The sequence below is a fragment of the Eschscholzia californica genome, unplaced genomic scaffold (genome assembly GCF_041429995.1).
Source record: "Eschscholzia californica isolate CP2 unplaced genomic scaffold, dmEscCali1.0.p SCAF_2, whole genome shotgun sequence".
Classification (NCBI taxonomy): Eukaryota; Viridiplantae; Streptophyta; class Magnoliopsida; order Ranunculales; family Papaveraceae; genus Eschscholzia; species Eschscholzia californica.
In genome coordinates, this window is record NW_028238309.1 from 6643230 (window position 1) to 6664323 (window position 21094).

The 21094-nt window shown below is 35.5% G+C and overlaps 3 protein-coding genes across 3 annotated transcripts; 1 reads left to right on the forward strand and 2 right to left on the reverse strand.

The window, feature by feature from the left end:
• Window positions 1-5510: 5510 nt before the first annotated feature.
• Window positions 5511-7945, forward strand: LOC147555725 (uncharacterized). Its single transcript, XM_086658518.1, has 6 exons — window positions 5511-6110; window positions 6180-6317; window positions 6469-7219; window positions 7325-7474; window positions 7562-7854; window positions 7931-7945. The coding sequence occupies exons 1-6, from the start codon at window positions 5511-5513 to the stop codon at window positions 7943-7945; spliced, it is 1947 nt and encodes a 648-aa protein (XP_086514644.1).
• A 2349-nt stretch (window positions 7946-10294) lies between these two features.
• LOC147555726 (uncharacterized) lies at window positions 10295-11140 on the reverse strand. The gene has a single exon (XM_086658520.1). It carries the CDS (start codon window positions 11138-11140, stop codon window positions 10295-10297), a length of 846 nt encoding a protein of 281 aa, XP_086514646.1.
• A 3918-nt stretch (window positions 11141-15058) lies between these two features.
• LOC147555727 (Tetratricopeptide repeat (TPR)-like superfamily protein) lies at window positions 15059-18117 on the reverse strand. Its single transcript, XM_086664056.1, has 2 exons — window positions 17953-18117; window positions 15059-17539 (listed from the first exon to the last, which is right to left on the reverse strand). The coding sequence occupies exon 2, from the start codon at window positions 17473-17475 to the stop codon at window positions 15865-15867; it is 1611 nt and encodes a 536-aa protein (XP_086520182.1). The 5' UTR covers window positions 17476-17539; window positions 17953-18117; the 3' UTR covers window positions 15059-15864.
• Window positions 18118-21094: the final 2977 nt, after the last annotated feature.

Genomic DNA, 21094 nt, shown 5'->3' on the forward strand with positions numbered 1-21094 from the left:
TTTTGTTATCTTCCATTGATTTCAAATATTGATCATCTGCCATTTTATTTCTCTCTCTAGACTAAGACTCTGGTTTTTGTGCTGGGTGATATTGGTTTTGAGTATGGATGTTGGTTTTTATCTTTCCTTTTTAATGTGGAATACTATGTGTCAACTTATGAATGAAACGTGTAGACTGAAGGAGGATTTTTTTTTAGAGAGAGAAAGAGGAGAGTTAAATTATTTTTTTTTTATGTTGAAGGTCGCCGGCCGGAAAATTTTCTGGCCGGCGACCTTCGTCAGAGAAGAAAGAGATGAGGTGGAGAGTCATGTGTGGTGGAGGGGGATGTGAGGTGGAAAGAGATATTTACTAATTAAATTTATTTTAAAAATATATTAATGGGAGGGGTAGTTATGGCATTTACATGAAAATAGGGGGCCAAATTTGAATTTACAGAAAATAGGGGGCCATAAAAGAAGCTGGTCACAAAGTAGGGGGTCAAATAAGAATTAACTCAAAAATAAATAAAATAACAACATAAACTGCACCTCAACTGCAAAGTATACATAGCTATATATGTATATGTATACATTTACTTCCGAGTTCCGACAAGAGGCTAGAGCCATTAAATTTACATGACACTAGGACTCATGAATTTAATAATACATCGTAAAGTCACTATAACTATTACCATTAACATATTTTAGACCTTAAATGCCATATAAAAATCTTTTAAGTTATTTTAGAAGTGGTGAAAATTTATATATTTCAACTTTAATTTTATTTATTTTCCTAATAGCATAAAAAAGAATCATGAAAACAACAATTTTCACCAAAATTCGACCATAAGATGTCAAAGAGTTTGAAGTTTTTTTTTTTTTTTTGATGAAGTACAAAGAGTTTGAAGTTGGCACCTCAAAAAAAAGGAAAAAAAAACCATGAAGTTGGCTGAAAATATAGAATACCCAGATGCTTAATAAATTGAAGGAAAGAGTGTATTTTTGGGTCATTGAATTTATTGGCCGTCTTTCTCAAGTTCCATAGGTGTCTAGTTGTATGTCTGTAAACATAGCAACTTTACGTGAAAAAACAGATCACCCTAACTCTACGTCCCCACCTTTAACGTGATCAATGTCAAATCAATATACGTAACTTCTTTCTCGAGGAATTAATGGAGGAGATATCTAATAAGATGTGAAGAATCTTTCAACAAAAAAAATAATAAGATGTGAAGAAGCTGGCCGAAGAAACATTAGAATATGAGAATGATTGGATATTTTTAGATTTATTTATTATAGGTGGAATCATAACTCCTCAAATAGTTTTTTGTAAGTTATGTGTCCAATACTATACTATCCATGATATTAATATGTGGGTGATTTAGAAAAATTAAGAAATTATTTCGGTACAAAATTTTGCGAGGAAACAAAAAGAATTGGAACTTTTTGGTTCATCCAAATACTTAAACTCTTATATTTTCAGCTTCTTCTACCACCATTAACTCCGACGATTTCCACCATTAATTCTGACGGCACCTCCATCTTCTCCGGCAACATTTCTTCCTCTCTCATCTTCACTCTTCTCTCTTCTCTCTTTCTGTTCTTCTCTCTATCTCTCTCTTTGTACGTCTCCCTATCTTCTTCTCTCACATATGCACCTCCATAAAAAAAGGCTTCATCTTGTCATAGACTCTGATATCTCTGCCTTGTTTATTATTCTTCTTTGGTTTCAATAATCTGAAACCTCATAAGGGATCATCAAAATACAAAACAGATAATAAAAAAATATCCATTTAGGATTGGAGAAATTAAATATTCTTGGATTTAGATGGGTCTTCCTCATGATCTAGAGGTTTTGATTGTTCTATATGATGATCATTTGTGATAGATGATTACTCAAACTCAATTAACTATAATATAGATGGATTCTGTTTGGAAACTTAGTTCAGTTTTCCGAAAGTGATCGGAATGACATCATCATCATCCTTTTCTATAGATCACCTTATCTCCCCCTCGAATCTCTTTTTCCCTGTATCTCGACTGAAACCCTAGAGTTTCATTCGACTGAACCCCTAGAGTTTCATTCGACTGAAACTCTAAGGTTTTAGTTGATTTTCGACTGAAATTTGACGGAAAGATCAAGGAGAGAGAAAGATAAGGGATTGCTTGGAGAAAAAACTATTTTTTCTACCCAACGAAATTTTATTCCCCTGGGACTTTTCTTATTTCTCTAAAACATCGACCTAATAAAAAATAATACATCCCTTTTTCGGAAAACTCTGAAACCAAAACAACTTTTCGAGAAAAACAATCTAATTATTATTGATAGGAAATGAGAAATTTAAAAAGATTGTTTCATCTATATCAGTAATCTAATTCATCTGTTAGGAAAGCGTCCCATCTCTACTTTGACAAGTTCAATGAGAGAGAGAGAGATAGAGATACTTATTTCCACACAAAAAAATAGATAGCTGGGTGTGTTTGATATCACCTATTTCCATGAAAATAAAAGTGTTTCAATGGAAATAGGTATTTCAACCGTGTGATACAAAGTTTATTTCCACGACTTTGATTTCCCTGGGAATCAATTTCTCTGAAGTTTTAATCCCTTGCTCCCCCTAGGAATTAGACTCCATGGAAACATAAAAATAATATTTCAAAATATTTGGATACTTGAAACTTGTATTTATTTATATATTTTCGTCCAAAAAAATATATCTATATTAATCTTCAATTTTCGTCACTTTTATTGCGATATAAACAATCTTTAATTCCTTTCCCATCTTCTAAAGCCATTGTCTGCCCCTAAAGAAGAAAAGAAAACAAAAAAAAATATCTATCTCCAGAACAAGTAAGTTTCTTTTTCTCTTCACTTGTTCACTTTTCCTAACCATCTATCTTTCTTACTCATCAATCCGTATTGGAATTTTAAAAAATATCCAAAATTTCGGATTATCGGATACGGATACGGATTCGGATATCCCTTATCGGATATCTGCTTATCGGATTCCGATACGGATAGACTAATATTTGATCCGATAAATATCCGTATCCAATAAGTAATATAAAAAATAATAAAAATTTAAATTTATTCATAATAATATATAAAATGTATGGTTGAGATTTATTATATAAATCTAATGGTTAAAAATTTAAAGGAAAATTATCAGATATAGGATAGCTTGTCGGATTCGGATACGAATATGTCTATATTCGATCCGATAAGCTACCGTTTACAGACTTACTCACCATAAAAGAATAGATAAATATCAACATCTCATTAGATATAGCTTATACAAAAGGAGGTATAATCAAAATTTGCTTTATGGATTTGTTTTTGTATGTTCATGCTTTTCCTATTACCAAGACTTAGGAAGAAAAATCTTATAAAAAAAAAAGACTTAGGAAGAAAAGACAATTGTACATGGTACTAGAGAGATAAATTAAAAGTTTCTTAAAGTGAGTACTTGTTAATTGTTATGTACCCTTGTACAATTTTATAAAGAAATTAAAAGTTGAGAGATTTTATAGCCCCTCATTTTTGTTAAAAGGCCCCCCTCAATGATAATTTATCAAGTAAAATGGTTCATGGGGAGGCATTTTAACAAAATTGGGGAGGCCTTATAAAACTTCCCTTAAAAGTTTTTGATCACATAACCAACAACAATAGAAGTTCCTCTTAACAAAAAACAACAATAGAAGTTGGTTCAACAAAAAAAAAAACAACAACAATAGAAGTTGGTTCAACAAAAAAAAAACAACAACAATAGAAGTTAGTTTGGCGCCACCCATTACCTTTATTCAAGTCCTTTTATAACTTTGATGGTCCCTGCAGATTTTATCTCCTCTGTTTATAGGTAGAGATTGACCGTAGTCGACATAACTTATATATGCATAAATTTGCTTCTGTTAGTACTATTATACCTAGTTTTGCAAGAGGGATTGGGCTGGACGTCCAAAAGGAGGCCCAAAATGGGCTGGGCGTCCACGGTTGCCCATAAATAAACGAGAGGTCCAAAATGTCAGGCCTGGACTTAAAATAACGGAAACAACCCTAAAGTTCGTCGAATTTACGCCCCGTGCCATTGAAAATCAACCGGGATTTGGCCAATTTTTTGGCGCGATTTCTGACTTCTTCGAGGGACGGAAGTGACGTTTCTGCAAACGGTCACTTCCACATTTACTTCTGCCCACGCCGAGTCCCTCTTCCCAGGTAACTTTGCTCCTTCTCAAGAAAACTCTCTCTCCAAATTTTTCTTCATTCGTCATCTTCCTCCTGCATCTTCCTCCTGCATCTTCCTCTTTCAACTTTTACTTCTAAAGTGATTGAAGTTATTTTGAAGAAAAGGAAGGGATTCAAGTCTGTTTGGAGAAATAATCTACAAGTTTGTGAAGGGATTCAAGTAGGTTTTACTTCTATCTCATCCACCTAAACTTGTTTAATAAAAGTTTCTTTCATAAAAGATTTTTAAAACCCTAAAATTTGTGAAAAACTTTACTTTCTGACACAGAAGGGACACAATATTTTAGAAACCTTTAAAGTTTATACAAATGATCTCTTATGGTTTGTTTGAAACCCAAGAAGATTTTAGAAACCCTAGAAGTTTTTAGAAACCATAAAATTTGTGTATAATCTTACATTTCTTTGACGCAGATATGGTGAAAAGTAAAGATACGAACAAGAAATCAAAGGGTGTGACTATCATAGAACCAACTTCCAATAGAGAGATATCAGTAAAGGAAAGACCGATAGCAGAAATTCTGGCTAGAAGGACTAGTCCTAGAAAGAAGAAGGTATGAAACTGAACAAAAAATCATTTGTGCTTGAAAATGTTTCTGGTAAATGTTTTTTATTCTGGTAAATTTTTTTTTTTTCTTGAAAATATTTTGTTTTACTGTGATTTAGATTTGTCTAGTGTTCATGGGAATAATATTTTGCACCGTAAGTTGTTTTATTCCTGGTAAATAATTTTGTTTACTGTAAAATGTTTTGTTCCTTGAAAATATTTGATTGTACTGGAATTATGTTGTTCCAAGTGATATGGATTTCTTCATGAGAATAAAAATATGTTCAGTAATATGTTCAGTAAATTGTTTTATTGTAAAGATGACCATGCATTTCAAGTGTTTGTTGTAATGTGTGACACAACATTCTTTCCTGGTTACATTTTTTACAGGTAGAAAGTACTGAGAGCATTGAAGTAAAAGACAATGCAGAGAGAGAAAGGAAAGGCAAGAAAAAAGCTGCACCAGAGAGAGAAGACAATGCAGAGAGAGAAAGGAAAGGCAAGAGAAAAGTTGCACCAGAGAGAGAAGACAATGCAGAGAAAGAAAGGAAAGGCAAGAGAAAAGCTGCACCAGAGAGAGAAGAAAGCAGCCAAAAAAAGAAAGGAAAGAAAACAAAAACAGAAGGTGGAAACTCAACGGGTGAACGGAAAAATAGACCACCCAACCTGGCAGCACTGGTGCCGAAGGCTTACAAGTATGCCCTTCGAAATACGTGGAGACAAATGAAGAACACATATCCAAAGATGTCGACTACACAGAAAGAGTTGTTAGCCGAGACTCCATTTAAAAATCTGGTGATGGCTTTTGTTGAGGACAAAATAGATTGGGATAACATAAACAAACCCAACAAGGCTATCTTTGAAATTCTCTGCCTCTATTCTAGTTCGACAGAAAGGTTTACGTTGGCGGGGAAAGAAATGGAACTGAAACCTGAAGATGTGGCCCTAATTCTAGGTATGCCATTGTCAAGAGAGGCGAGAGAAGTCTTCCCTAAAAATCGATCAGTAAAGCAGCCTGAAGTAGATTTTTGTATGAAGTACTTTGGTGAAATCCCTGGAATGATATCATGCATACAAATATCCAAGGCACTGAGAGATGCTGTCAACGGAGAGGTAGATGACATGGATGTCATCAGGCTGATCATCATGTATATTTGTGCGAGTGTTTTATTTGCTCCCCTAACAGGTTACAAGGTTCCAATGCGTATTCTCTTCAACTTGCATACAATGGAATCAATTAAAACTTTGTGTTGGCCAACAGCGGTGCACTCATTCCTAATTGATCACATCAATAAGTACCCCAACGACCCACTGAAAGCTTCAGGGTGCCTTGTATTACTTCCTGTGAGTATGTTTTTTATCATTTAAATTCAAACTTAACTTCATGTGTCTCATACTCTATGTTTTTTATAGGTGTGGTTTTGCGAGCATACTACATGTTTTGATCGACAAGAGAGGTTTAGGGATGAGGTGCCAAGGATCGTGAGGTGGTCTTTGACCAATATAGATGATACATTTGACCAGAAGCTTGCAAATCTTACTGCAGAACAGGTATACATTTGATCAGTGTTAATGTGAAACTGTTTTGTTCTGGTAAATAGAAAAGGAACCATTAAATTGTTTTGTTCTTGGTAAATAAAATTATTTCCTAGTAAATGTTTAGTTCCTGGTAAATAATTTGGTTTATTGTACATTAAACCAGGTCAGTGAATCATTTGTGTACCCCCCAACTGATCAAGAAAAAGAGTTGCTGTCAGCCCCAAAGAACACAGAACTGGTAGATGAATTGCTTCTAAGGATTGAACAGCTACAAAAGGAAAATGCTGAACTTAAAGAAAAACTGCGAGAAGCGTGCGAGGATAGGGATGATTCTTACAAAGCATATGAGGCACTCCTTCAAACCTTTTTAGTTCCTGTAGAAGAACAGGTTAGAGGAGAAGATGGCCTAATCCAGGTTACGGATAGTGTGGAGGAGCTACGCGCACGTTATTGTAAGGGAAAAAGTAAGATGGAAGATCCAAAAGATGGAGAGAAAGAGAAAGAAGAGAAACAGAAGAAACAGGAGAAAGGGAAGACAGAGGAGAAAGAGAAAGACAAGAAAGATGAGGGGGGAAAGGGTGTAGAAAAAGATGATGAAGAGGGAGAAGAAGATGATGAAGGAGAAGAAAGTGAGGATGAGGGTAGAGAAAAAGAGGATGAGGAAGATGATGAGAAAGATGATAATGAGGAAGATGATGATAAAGATGATAATGAGGAAGATGATGAGAAAGATGATAATGAGGAACAAGATGATGACAGTGACGAAGATGAAAAGGAGAAAGATGGAAGCGAGGATGGAAGTGACAAAGATGAGAAAGAGGAGAAAGATGAAAGGAAGGACAAGAAAAATGATCGGAGTAATAAGTATCAACTTAAAGACAGTGACGAAGATGATAGCGATGGCAATGAAGATGGTAATGAAATAGTTTCTATTTTATTTTATATTCTCAGTAAATATTATTATTTTTCAGTTTTATTCTTTTTCTGAGAAAGTATAATAAGCATGCTAAATGATGAAGGCAATGAGGGAGAGGAAAAAAAGAAAGCCAAGCTGGATGAAGAAGGAAATGATGAGATGGATGATGAAGATGAGGTTCATATCAATTTGTCTAGTGAGCATGCAGGGTGGGTGGATGATACTTATGAAAAAGAGATGCCTCCCAAGAGAGGTAATGTTGCCAAATTATGTGGTGAAATAATTAAAGTTTCCTAGTTTGTTAAAAACATTATTTTTCTGAATACATATTATTTGACAGATATTATGAAGGATGACAGCAATGATTTCCCAAGTTTTGATCTTAACTTGGGGACGCAAATTATTGTGTGGACTCCACCACCACAGCAGGGAGATGATGTTTGTCAAACAGCTGAAGAGAATTTCGCCGATATTGCAGAAATGGGGAGAGCATCGGTGGAAGAAGTATCCAAAAAATTGGATCATGTTGGAACAAGTAGAAAAATTAAATCACCACACGTGAGCCCCCCAAAACGAGTAGTATCGAAGACACAGAAAGGGTCAATTGCTAAACCAACATCTCTTATCAAAAGAGTCAAGGATAATCCCAGAACACGAAAACAAACATCCAGAGCAGCAGCTGCCATTAAATTCCCTCTGATTGATATAGAGTCGATCACAATGAAGAAACAAGTGAAAGAACCAATAAGTAACTGGAGACAGGGAGGGTTATGGCCCTACGTCCAGGAGAAAGAAAAATCACTAATGCTAGAATTCATGACATACGGGTGGACAAGGTAAATAACTCAGTAACTGGTAAATAAATAAATGTCTGGTAAAAAAAAAAATGTATGGTAAACAATTTGTATAGTAAATGTATATCTTTCTGGAAAATAATTGTGTGGCTGGATTGGATTCTATGTACAGCCTCGAAGTCTGGAACAAGGATAAAGAACATTGCCTGAAAGCAAAAGATTTGGATGAACTTATGATGGTTCGGGGATGTGACTCGCAAATCATAGACTGGTTTGAGGACCACCTTGCACAGGACGCCCGAGACGTGAACAAAGAAGTTATTTTCCTATCTTCATTGCTTTTTGTAAGTTTCCTTGTCAAACATATAATTCATTTTTAAATGGTGTTGAGTAAATAGTAGTCACTGAATTTAAATCAGCGCAGTATTGAGGCCAATACTGAATTTAAATCAGCGGAGTGTTGAGTAAATAGTAGTCACTGAATTTAAATGGTTTGCAGACCTTGATAAAGCAAGAGCGGAGTCAGGCAAGTATTGAGGCCAATTTAAATCAACGGCTGGAAGCGCAATACATCAAAGATCATACTACAACGTTGTGTGCGCCACTGAATACGCCGTACACTGATGACTCATTCGAGGGTCATCATTGGACTCTGCTGGTCTATGAATTTGAAGAAAATGAATGGAAGCACTACAACTCTTTGCAGCGTGACACTAACCTGGCTAAGCAATGCAACAATAATGCAAAGAAATTTGCATCGCAGCTGGCAGAGACATTGATAAAGATGAAGTGCACGCGCAAACGAAGTGGGCAATACGCTAAAGAAAGGATGACGAAAAAGATATCCTATGTAAAGGAGGTTGACTGCCCTCAGCAAGGGGATAGGTGAGTCTAAATTTTGCTTCCTTACTTTAGTAGTTATTGAGTTTCTTTAAACTCACATTTTATTTTTGAATCAAATAGTCCAGACTGTGGACTCTACGTAATGCTCCAGTTGGAGGATATCTTCAACATAAGCAACCAGTCCAATTTCCCGAGGTCCTGCACGCAGGTGGAAACTTATGCAGACAAAGCAAGAAGAAAGAGGGTAGAAGTAACTTTCAAAATTTTGGAGGAATCAAAGGAGGTATGGAGAAGGGTGATAAATGAAGGGTCATAAATAGTTTATGTGAAAATTATGTTTGTGTTTGTTAACTGTTACTAAGTACTGGAAAAAACTTGGAAGGTTTTGTTATTGTGAAAATTTGTAAGTTTTGTATTGGAAAAAAATATGTTTTCACTCGGAAAAACTTGATAATTTTCCATAAAATATGCCGGGAAAACAAAAAATTTCCGGTAAACAAAATTATGTACTTGACATAACTTAGGAAAAAATATCCAAAAATCCGGGAAAAATTTAACTTCCCGGTAAATAAAAATATGTACTCGACCAAACTTAGAAAATTTTTCGGAAAAAATCCCGGGAAAACAAATTATTTCTGGTAAATAAAAAAATTTACTAAACACAACTTCGAACAAATTGTACTGAATATATTTTTGAGTAAAATCCACATGTTCTGGACAAAACTCTATTATTGTACTAGACACAACAACTTAGAAATTTCTCCCAAAAAAGCTTAGAAATTTTACGGAAAATCCACATGTACTGGACAAAACTTAGAAGTTTTGTCCCAAAAAAACCCGGGAAAAAAAATAATTTCCGGTAAATAAAAAAATGTTCTAGACAAAACTTAGAAAAAATCCCTTCGAGAAAATATATTCTCAAAACATAAAAAAATTTACGGTAAATAAAAATATGTACTCGACTTGACTTAGAAAAAATACATTCTGAACACTGGGAAAACTTAAACTTTCCGGTAAATAAAAAAATTTACTGGACAAAACTTAAGCTTTCTGGTAAATAGAAAAATGTACTGGATAAAACTAAAAGTTTCATATCATGCATTATGTTCAGGCACAATACACACTAACAAAATATAAGATAATACATTGACTTTAAACACAAATACATTAAGTTCGACAAAATATACAAAAAAAATCAAAGCAGCACAAGGCTAAAATGTGACTCTCTTCAAAAATTTGAAAAGCTCCCAACACTGTAAATGCTTTTCAAAGTTGTAGAGTGCCCCTAGTTTTTGCTGCTGATATAAAAACCATTTCAATCACTAAATCGCTTCGTTGCACGAAGCACGGTTGTGATAAGAGAGCTTCTTACACCTACCGCATATCCGCTGCCTCTTTCTAAAGTTCCCAGAACTTTCAATTCTTACAGAACGTGGTCAGCCCGGACGTTTCTTGGTTAAAGGAGGAAGTATCTTGCTGGCTTCCTCAAACGTTGTTGGTTGATCGAAAGATGGGACAGGATTTATGGAATGACTATAAGTCTTACAGTATGCATCCGTTGTAACAGCGGGATCAAAAAAGGATGATGAATCACCTCCATGCACTTTAATACACAATATGGCATGCTCACAAGGGATACCTTGGACTTGCCACTTACGACATGTGCATGTAAGAGCCCCAAGGTCCACAGAGTGACTCGGCATGGACATTACTTCATACACAAATTTACCTGATTGTATTACCTTCCAGCTACAGGCAACGTTGAATCTAGACTGCATTTTTTCGTTGACCTTAGGGCACAAGAAAGAGTCCCAAGTTGCCGACTCAGTTCTTCTGGCATTCATCATGTTCATAATTTTGATCCTCAACATATCTAGCATTACGGTTATTGTTAGAACTCTCTCATCCCTTATCCACGAATTGAAGGATTCCGAGAGCGAAGAACATATTAAACCGTACCTTTTTCCTGGGAAGAAAACATCAGCCCAATGTTCCGGATTTACAGAGTGAAGAAATGCATCCACAACATTGCCACCCATGACTACAAGTTCAGAAGTGTACTTCTGAAAATCCGATATAGTAAGGGCTCTAGCCGCCTTAAACATGAGGGATTGGAAATAGTCCGACTTCTTCGCACCATTCTTTACACGTACATTCAAATTGTTTCTTAGATGCCAAACGCAGAATGAATGGTGCGCGGTTGGGAAAATGTTCGAAACTGCATTTATAATACCATTGTGCCTGTCCGACATAAAAGTCAAAGACTCACTATTATCAACCATTTTCGCCAAGTTACAAAAAAACCAGGTCCAGTTTAGATCATTTTCTACGTCAACGACAGCATAGGCGATAACAAAAAAACCTGCAAAGTACATATGGCAGTAGTTAGAACAGGAAATAAAAAAAAAGCCAGTAAATAAAATTGTGTACCGGACGGAAAATATTGGTAAAATACTTACCATCATTGCCATTCTTCGCTACAGCTGCAAGAATGCACCCATTGTATTTCGTTTTCGCAAAAGTACCATCAACAAATATCAATGGGCGACAGTGCTTGAAACCTTGGATGCATGCTCCAAGAGCAATAAATATTCGAACAAAATGGTGGGAATCTTTATCAACTTCAAGATCAATTAAACTATTAGGGTTAGAACGTGATAGGGCATCAACATACCAATTGAGTTTGGCATAAGAATCAGCTTCCTCCCCATAGGCCAAAGAAATACTCCTGTTTCGAGCCTTATATGAATAGTAGTAGCTGAGTTGAATTCCATAGTCTTTCTTGAAAGATCTGACAATGTCTTTAGTACTTTTGGTCGGATTCTCCCTAATGTCATCGACTATTAATAAGCTAACACTTTCGGTTGATAATCTTGGCTTATTATCTGACATTATAAAATCTTGGCATGTGTGCACAGGGTTGTAAGCTTTTAGAACAAACATTGACCTTGACTTCAGAGGAGCCACAGCGTGAATGGTCCAAGAACATTTTGGGGATTTGCATACGCAAGTAATACGATCAAGATCATTCTTCAAATAATTAAAATTGTACCCGTGCTTTATTGAATATCGTCCAAGTGCATTTCGAAAGGCGTTGGCGCCTCCAGGGAATTCCTGCCCCAAATGTGTAAACACCTCAGGCCAGCTAGCAGACCTTAGAGGTTCAGCCCTGACAATGGCAGTACATGCATCCTCAACCAAGAGAGAGGAATTTCTTGAAAAATCCAGTGGGAGACTGCACAAAACAAACATATCATTGACATCTGAATTTAATTTAGGTAAGGAAACAGTTTTGTTTTCGGTAAACATAAATATTTACTGAACATATTCTTGTTCACGGTAAACATAAATATGTACTAACTAAAATTTGAAGTATTCATGTATACTGAACCATAAAACTATTGGATTTACCGTAAAGTAAGAGCTGGTTATAAGTACACAACAATCAACAATATGTAATGACTTCCACACATACTTATTAGACATTTGTTACTGGTTCATATAAATGGCAATGGTAAATTATTATTAGGTAAGGAAACAGTTTTGTTTCTGGTAAATGAAAATATGTACTGAGCAGAGTTTGGATTTCAGTAAATTAAAATGTGTACTCACCAATTTATTATTTTAAGTAAAACAATAACGAAACAGTAAAGTTCAAGTTAGTTCCAAACTTACTAATTAGATGCTTGATTGTGGTTCATCAATTCTGATGATGTTGCAGCAGAAGTAGATGAAGCATAGCCGAAAAAATCACGATCCAACCTGGATAGAGAGAGAAAATAAAGAAGGTATGAAACGATAATTTAAAGAAAAGAAAAAACAAAATTTAATATCCATTGTATACTGTTAAAACTAAGTTGAAGTTTGTTTCACCAGAGAGGACGTCGTGCAACAATGTCCCCAGAAAGCATTCCTTCAATATCCATTGTATACTGGAGGGAAAAGAAAAATGAAGAAGGTTTGAAGAATAAAGAAGGTATGAAAAATGAAGATGATAATGCCTTTTAAGGTATGAAAATATAATGTACAGAATAGAAAAATATTCCTTTCACTTTGTCTGTCATTTTAGAATGTCAAAGTTTCATTTACAAAAGGCATTATCCTCTTCCTTAAAAGGCATTATCATCTTCCTTAAAAGAACAAATGGAATATTCAGCTTCCTTAAAGTCTATCATTGAAGACAAATAGGATTTGCTCATTTAAGAGGAATTACCTGAAAAGGTTGGAAGATAAGAGCAGATTCTGGTTGGAAGATATTAAGACAGTGGGTGGTATAAATAGGTTGGAAGATGAAATTTGAAAACTTTTCAAAGATTTTGAAACTGATCAATAGAGAAAGAGCGGGATCCCAAAAATTTCGCCCAAAAAATTGGCAAAATGGGGGGAAACTCAGGATTAATGGCTTGATAATTTAGAGAGAGAAAGAAAAGGAAAGAAGGGAGAAGCTGTTGGCGCGAAAGGAGGGAGGAAGGATGTGATATCCTGTGAGATAGGGACGGGTATTTAATGATCCCTCAAAAAACGTGGGAGAGAGAAGGGCTGGGTCAAGTCGAGGGGCAATAAAGGAAGAAAAAAAAAAAAAAAGGTAAACAAATATTTTCCCTGACATTAGGACCTGCACCTCATTTTTAGGCAACTTAGGATTTTTTTTTCATTTAACCCCCTCCTTTTTGGACCCCTGACTGAAAAATGGATTGGGCTGGACGTCCAAAAGGAGGCCCAAAATGGGCTGGGCGTCCACGGTTGCCCATAAATAAACGAGAGGTCCAAAATGTCAGGCCTGGACTTAAAATGACGGAAACAACCCTAAAGTTCGTCGAATTTACGCCCCGTGCCATTGAAAATCAACCGGGATTTGGCCAATTTTTTGGCGCGATTTCTGACTTCTTCGAGGGACGGAAGTGACGTTTCTGCAAACGGTCACTTCCACATTTACTTCTGCCCACGCCGAGTCCCTCTTCCCAGGTAACTTTGCTCCTTCTCAAGAAAACTCTCTCTCCAAATTTTTCTTCATTCGTCATCTTCCTCCTGCATCTTCCTCCTGCATCTTCCTCTTTCAACTTTTACTTCTAAAGTGATTGAAGTTATTTTGAAGAAAAGGAAGGGATTCAAGTCTGTTTGGAGAAATAATCTACAAGTTTGTGAAGGGATTCAAGTAGGTTTTACTTCTATCTCATCCACCTAAACTTGTTTAATAAAAGTTTCTTTCATAAAAGATTTTTAAAACCCTAAAATTTGTGAAAAACTTTACTTTCTGACACAGAAGGGACGCAATATTTTAGAAACCTTTAAAGTTTATACAAATGATCTCTTATGGTTTGTTTGAAACCCTAGAAGATTTTAGAAACCCTAGAAGTTTTTAGAAACCATAAAATTTGTGTATAATCTTACATTTCTTTGACGCAGATATGGTGAAAAGTAAAGATACGAACAAGAAATCAAAGGGTGTGACTATCATAGAACCAACTTCCAATAGAGAGATATCAGTAAAGGAAAGACCGATAGCAGAAATTCTGGCTAGAAGGACTAGTCCTAGAAAGAAGAAGGTATGAAACTGAGCAAAAAATCATTTGTGCTTGAAAATGTTTCTGGTAAATGTTTTTTATTCTGGTAAATTTTTTTTTTTCTTGAAAATATTTTGTTTTACTGTGATTTAGATTTGTCTAGTGTTCATGGGAATAATATTTTGCACCGTAAGTTGTTTTATTCCTGGTAAATAATTTTGTTTACTGTAAAATGTTTTGTTCCTTGAAAATATTTGATTGTACTGGAATTATGTTGTTCCAAGTGATATGGATTTCTTCATGAGAATAAAAATATGTTCAGTAATATGTTCAGTAAATTGTTTTATTGTAAAGATGACCATGCATGTATATCATAGTTTATATTTTGTAATGGGAGGAGAAAAATGTGAATGAAGAGAGAAAACTAAAAATAAAGATACTCATAAAAAGTAAGGTTAGTTTTAGAAAGAAATTTTTTGTTGTTGCATCAACTTTTTCTATGTTGTTGTTCTTGAATGTATATCATAGTTTATATTTTGTATGGTAAATATGAGTACTACTTTGTGATAATTCAGGATAATATGATTTCATATTTTCGTTCATTTTCTCGAAGAATTTGGAGTACATTATAGTCATTTCCGTGGAAATAAACTGCGTATCAAACATTAGAATTCTGCAATTCCACGAAATAACGAATGACAACCAAACAAAAGAATTTTATTTCCGTGAAATATGTTCCGTGGAAATCATTTCGTGGAAACTCTTTTATTTCCATGGAATTGTTTCCTTAATATCAAACAAAACCAGAGATACTTTTCTAGGGAGAGAAAGTCTATTACTAACTGAAGTCGTAAGGGACCAACGGAGGTGCCATGACACTGCTAGTTGTCCTTGACTTTATGGGTTCTTATATGTTTATCTACAGGCACCCACATTCTAAACTCGAATTTTAGCAGATGGCTTCTGTTCTTTGTTCTTCACTATAACAAACATCCTCCATCAATTAGCTTCCAAATAAAAGTACCAGTTTAAGAGAAAAAAAAAAAAAAATTAGATGAAAAAACATTCCTCTTTAATGTGCCGGAATCAGCTACTCGCTAATGGCGGTGCCCCTAAAATGTAGCTTATTCAGTATTCACATTGTAGAGAAGATAAGACACGCTAAATTTCTTTCTACTATCACTTCAGCAGACCACTAGCATAGCTCCGCCATGGTTCAGTCCGTACTCACAAGTCGGCCAACCTCCTCACTATTCCTTCCTCTTACTTGTTTATGTGGTAAATAATAGATAAAGGTTGAATTTGTTTTCTTAAATTGTCTGAATCTAATTCACCTGAGTCTGGCTTGTCTGAGTCTGACTCTTCTAAGTCTAGATTAGTTTTGCGATGAGCTCGACCTTTGAAAAGAACAACACCGGACTTGGAAGATAAAACGAGGCTTAGTCGGTCCCTATTCCACCAAACTTACAAGAATAGCCCAAGACATTGTGACCTTTTTTTCTTCATAGTTTTTGGCCAACATGAAATCCACACAAACCTCTATCAGTCCCAACCCAACTGAAACCAGTATCTTTAGAGACACCTCTCTCCTTCATCAACTCTCTCACTTCACTAACACCTTCCCATTTACCAGCAGCAGCAAAAGTATTTGACAACGCAATATAAGCTCCCGGCCTCCCATCACTATTCAATTTGAAAATCTCATTTGCCGCTAAATCCGCCATTTTTACATCACCATGGATCCTACAAGCACCAAGCAAAGCACCCCAAACATCAGAATTTGGTTTTTCAGGTATTTCCGTAATGAATCCCAAAGCCTCTTCTAAACTACCCGAACGACCTAAGAGGTCAACCATACAAGAATAATGCTCCATCCTTGGTTTGATCATATAATCTCTTTCCATGTTATTGAAAATCACCCATCCTTCTGAAACATATCCAGCATGAGCACAAGCAGAAAGAACACTTAGAATTGTAACATAGTTGGGTCGAATTCTATGTTCTTTTTGCATGTTCTCAAAGAGGGCAAGAGCTTCATCTGTCATTCCGTTCTTCCCGTACCCATCGATCATAGAAGTCCAAGAAAAAACATTTTTCGCTGGCATATCATCAAAAATTTTTCTCGCTTCCTCAATTCTTCCACATTTAGAATACATATCTATTAGTGCACTTCCCAATTTTACATCTGAGAATAATTCCGTCTTCATAAGTTGAGTTTGAATTTGTTGACAAACTTCACATGAAGATAATACAGAGCAAGCTCCAATAACACTCACAAAAGTTGATATTGTTGGTAGGAAATTCAACCGTTGCATTTGAATATAAACTTCAATAGATTTTTTCGCAGTTTCAATTGATTTACTATAACCCTCAATCATGGCATTGAAAACCACAGTATCTTTATCAGTTGTTCTCTTAAAGATCTCTTCGGCATCAAGAACAGATCCTTCTTTCATATACCCAGTAATCATCGCTGTAGAACAAATAACATTTCTTTCGAACATTTTATTAAACACTTTCCTGGCATAATCAACCTTCCCATTTTTCGAATAGGAATCAACAAGAGCAGTAAAAAGAACATCATCTGTTTCTATATCAGATTTAAGTATCTGGGTATGAACTTGTTTAGCTACATCCTTGGATGTCAATGTAGACGCTGTGGATATCTTTAAAATCATCGAAAACGTAAACCCATCAAGCTTTTCATCAGAAGAAGCAAAAATTTTAATCAAATTAAGTGATTCTTCAAGTTGGCCTTGTTTGAGGTAACCAGCAATCAAGGAATTATAAGAAGAAACAGTTGGTTTAGACATTTCATCGAACACTTGACGTGCATAATTTAACAAATTGCACCTGAGATAGAGAATAAGTAGTTTAATGGAAATGTTGGTGTTGGGGTTGAACCCAATTTTCAGAATATGGGAATGGATCTTCAGACCATGAGAAGGGGAATCTGATTGGATGTAGTGTTGGAGAGATGAAGATAGAGAAATTGGATTTGGGCGGGAAATGTTTTCAATTTCTCCAGGGAAATGTCTGATTGATGATAGTGATTTATGGTTGTGGTTCAGAGAAGATGGGAGTAGCGAACTAATTCGTCGCCCAGATATCATCTCCTCATTTGGAGGAACAGGGAGAATCTCTCATTTCATAACAAATCTTTCCTATAGTTATTTACTCAACACCAGACCAAAAAATATGATTGAACAAATTCTAGTGAGACTAATTCACCGTGATCATTTATTAAAGAATGACTGGTTAATCAAATGGAAATTGTCTACCTAAGACCGTCTCTTAACCCATTGCCATGTTGCTCTTGGTACATGGTCAGTATTCCCGACAGTGGCGAGGCGAGAAAATTTTATGAGTGTGGGCACTTTTTTGTTATAGATAGTGAAAGAATTCCATAGTATACGATTAGGCTAAAATTAAAAAATAAAATTTCAACAAAATTTTATTTATAGTTTAGATATTCCATGGTAATTTTGATGTACAACAAAATTTTATTTATAGTTTAGATATTCCATGGTAATTTTGATGTACAACAAGTAATAATTTTCTCATCAATATTTGGAGATCTTTCCCCCAACTGCATTCCCAAAAAATATTAAAATAAAAAACAAAGGAAGGGATGAAGAGATAGTGGTGAAGATTAAGAAAACGATGGTGGAGATGATGAAGAGCAAGTGATCGTTATGGAAAAAAATAAAGATAAAGATTTCTTTCTAATAACATGTTTACTATAACAAACGTGTAAAAAAATAATCTTGAAGTCCAAAATACAAGTCACTGAAAAATCAGACATAATCAAAATTAAGAGAGTTATTTAGAAAATTCATCATCTCTACGAAGTCGTTTTATTAAGTTGGTCACTTTGAGGAGGCTGAAATTGAATTTGTTCAATTAATAAGAACCAATTTTAGACCAAACATACACTTTATAAAGTATTTTCAATAAGCAATCATCTTAAACCAAACAATACTTTCAAGTAACGTAAATAGTAGACATTCTACGGAAACAGTGTAAGTAGTGGAAATTCAAGAAAAAAAAGTGTTGTGTGTGGGTCAATCCCAAGACCTCCACATGTAATCCAAGAGTTTCACCACTTGAGCTAGAGAAGAATTTTATTTAAAATGTGATGCTATAGATACATAATATAGTCACAAGTGCAATTTAACACATACGAGTCACATTAGGGTCGTGGAGGCACGCGCCCCTATGTGGGCTCGACCCTGATTTTGGGGATATATTTTAGTACAGGGAAATAACGCTTTGTCCGACCACACCCCTAAAGGAATCCTGTCTGGGTGACGTGGTTGGACGAGATTTAGGGAGAGAAATGGAAACTTTCTCTCTCTTCATCTTGTCCGACCACGTTATCCAATTAGAATTCACCCAGGAGAGTGGGAGACTGATTGGGCAGAGTATCTCTGTTGTTCAGTGAAATGCACATCATAGCGTGCAAGGTTGGTTACCAGAACGTGAATTTAAAAAATTTGGTAACTTCTAGAACTTCAACACTCTACAACTTTTTTTTTACATATTGAAATGAGTTGTTAAATATTCATTTTTAATGGAAGGATAGTTAGCGAACCAAAAAATCGACTGTTAAAGTTGACTGACGATAAAAAAAAAAAACTATATTTGAATTTATAAAAACAATAGAGATAAAAGAACTGGTCAAAAGTTAAGAGACCAAAAAACTAAAAAACCCTTTTGATAATCTAATAACTTTTGTAAGAACTTACACCAAAACCGAAGGTTGAGATTACACCACAAATCCCAACAAGAACTACTCTTCTTCTCAAACGTGAAATTCTACCAATATATAAGTTTAGTATCTCAACAAATTCAGATCAAGTAGCGTAATGAGTCAATTGTGTTGGAAATATTGGAAAGATCAATGGAATTTATCGAACGGTAATAACTTTCTTCGCTGTGTCGTGGTATAGAGGCTACTGCCTTGAAAGTGATTTCAGAGTAACCTTGGTGCAAATTGCTGTTTCCATTCACTCCCCAAGGATTGACCACAGCTTACCGCCTCTGTCTGCACTGACAGAGATAGTAATGGAGATTGAAGAACTCGAAGCTTGAACAGACAGAGAGAGGAAGATAGCCGAAATTTAGTTGTGTGTTTTCTCTCTTGATTTCGGCCAGTATATATAGCCTCTGAGAAAACCCTAACCGCCTAGGAAACGTGGTAGAGAAGTTAAGAGAGTGGGAGATAAACTCGGAAACTAATTTGATTAATCCTTACGAGATCAGTTAGAGATATACTCAAATACTGATTAGGTTAATCCCACCGACTTAGTCAAAATCCGAGTTTAAGTAAAACTACTTTTCGTGGCAAAAGAGTCTTTTCACTATAAGCTCCCGAGCACACGGGCTCACGGGCCACGGCCCAAAGGCCCATAAGGCCCATAAGCCTAAATAACCCAGCACCAAATAGCCCAAATAGCCAAAGAGTCCAAATGGTTAAAAGCCCAAATGCCTCACATGTGTGCGCGCGCGTGTGGGAGCCTTCTCTACTCCACAATGTGCTTTACAATTAGTTGTCAAGCAACTTATTATAAGGCAACTTTAGTTTCACTAGTTGGAAGATGTGGGACATTAATTGTCTAGAGAAAGAAAGCTTTGAATGCCATCTTCCCTCTAGAGGTGGACCCCACCCATGCGCTAACTAGAAGACAAATAGTTTTGACTAGTAGTGAGTGAGGCTCACTCTCAATTAATTATAAGATGGTTATGGGTCCAACAAAGAAATCACCCAAATGAGCCCAACCATGATACAAACCCAACAAATTGTAGGTAAGGAGAAATAGAGCAGAACAACAACTCTTCTAACAGTAAGGAAACGCTTGTAAGTCCGCTCACCACCACTGAAATTTTTTTGAAACGCCTCATTTAACCTTAGCACTTCTCCCACCACCAATCTAATTCGAAATTCTCTCTTTTCATCTCTAAATATGTCGAGTTTCTTGATCAGATAATGTTTTATGAACTCAATTGTTAGAGTACATGGTCAATATCAGATATTCATTAGGAGTTGAGCACGAACTTTGTGATTTTTAAAGTTTAAGCAGATGATCGTAAAAGCGAAGGAGGATATTCTAGGTCGGCCCTAACATTCTCTTTTTGGCTCAGGCCGAACTCACAAATGTGGCCCTTGTATTTTAATGCAATGTCTCCTCAAATAAGTTTTTACAAAATGTATTAAGAAGTTCACATGTTTAAGTTATGTAATTTGAGTCGTTACCTAGATTACATAAAAAAAATAATGTATTGTTGAATTATAATTACTTTAAATCTCTTATTAAATTTGCGAAATAAAAAATTATATTTATTTTAATATCAATAACAAGCGGTTAGTAATGATGATAGTGGAAAAAGATCGATTTGCTCATGTTTTCCTGCTCTGCTTGTATTTGATCTTCATCTTTTTGTCGGCATGAGAAAGAGAGTTGTGAGAGAGGAAAAATGGAGTAAGAGAAGAGACAAGGAGAAAAAAGAGTTCGAGAAGAGAAAAAAAAGTTTTTTTTAGACAACTGTAAACATTGTATTATTTATAAGTCGGAAGTTTACAGATGGAAAAGAAACGAAGCTACCACATAGGAGTTAGAAACTGAAAAGCGCAACATAAAATTAATTCTCCTGATTGTAACCCTCATGGTTGTGTGGTAAGCCGTCAGCCTAACTGTCTTGTATCTAACAACGGTCCAACCTTCCAATAAA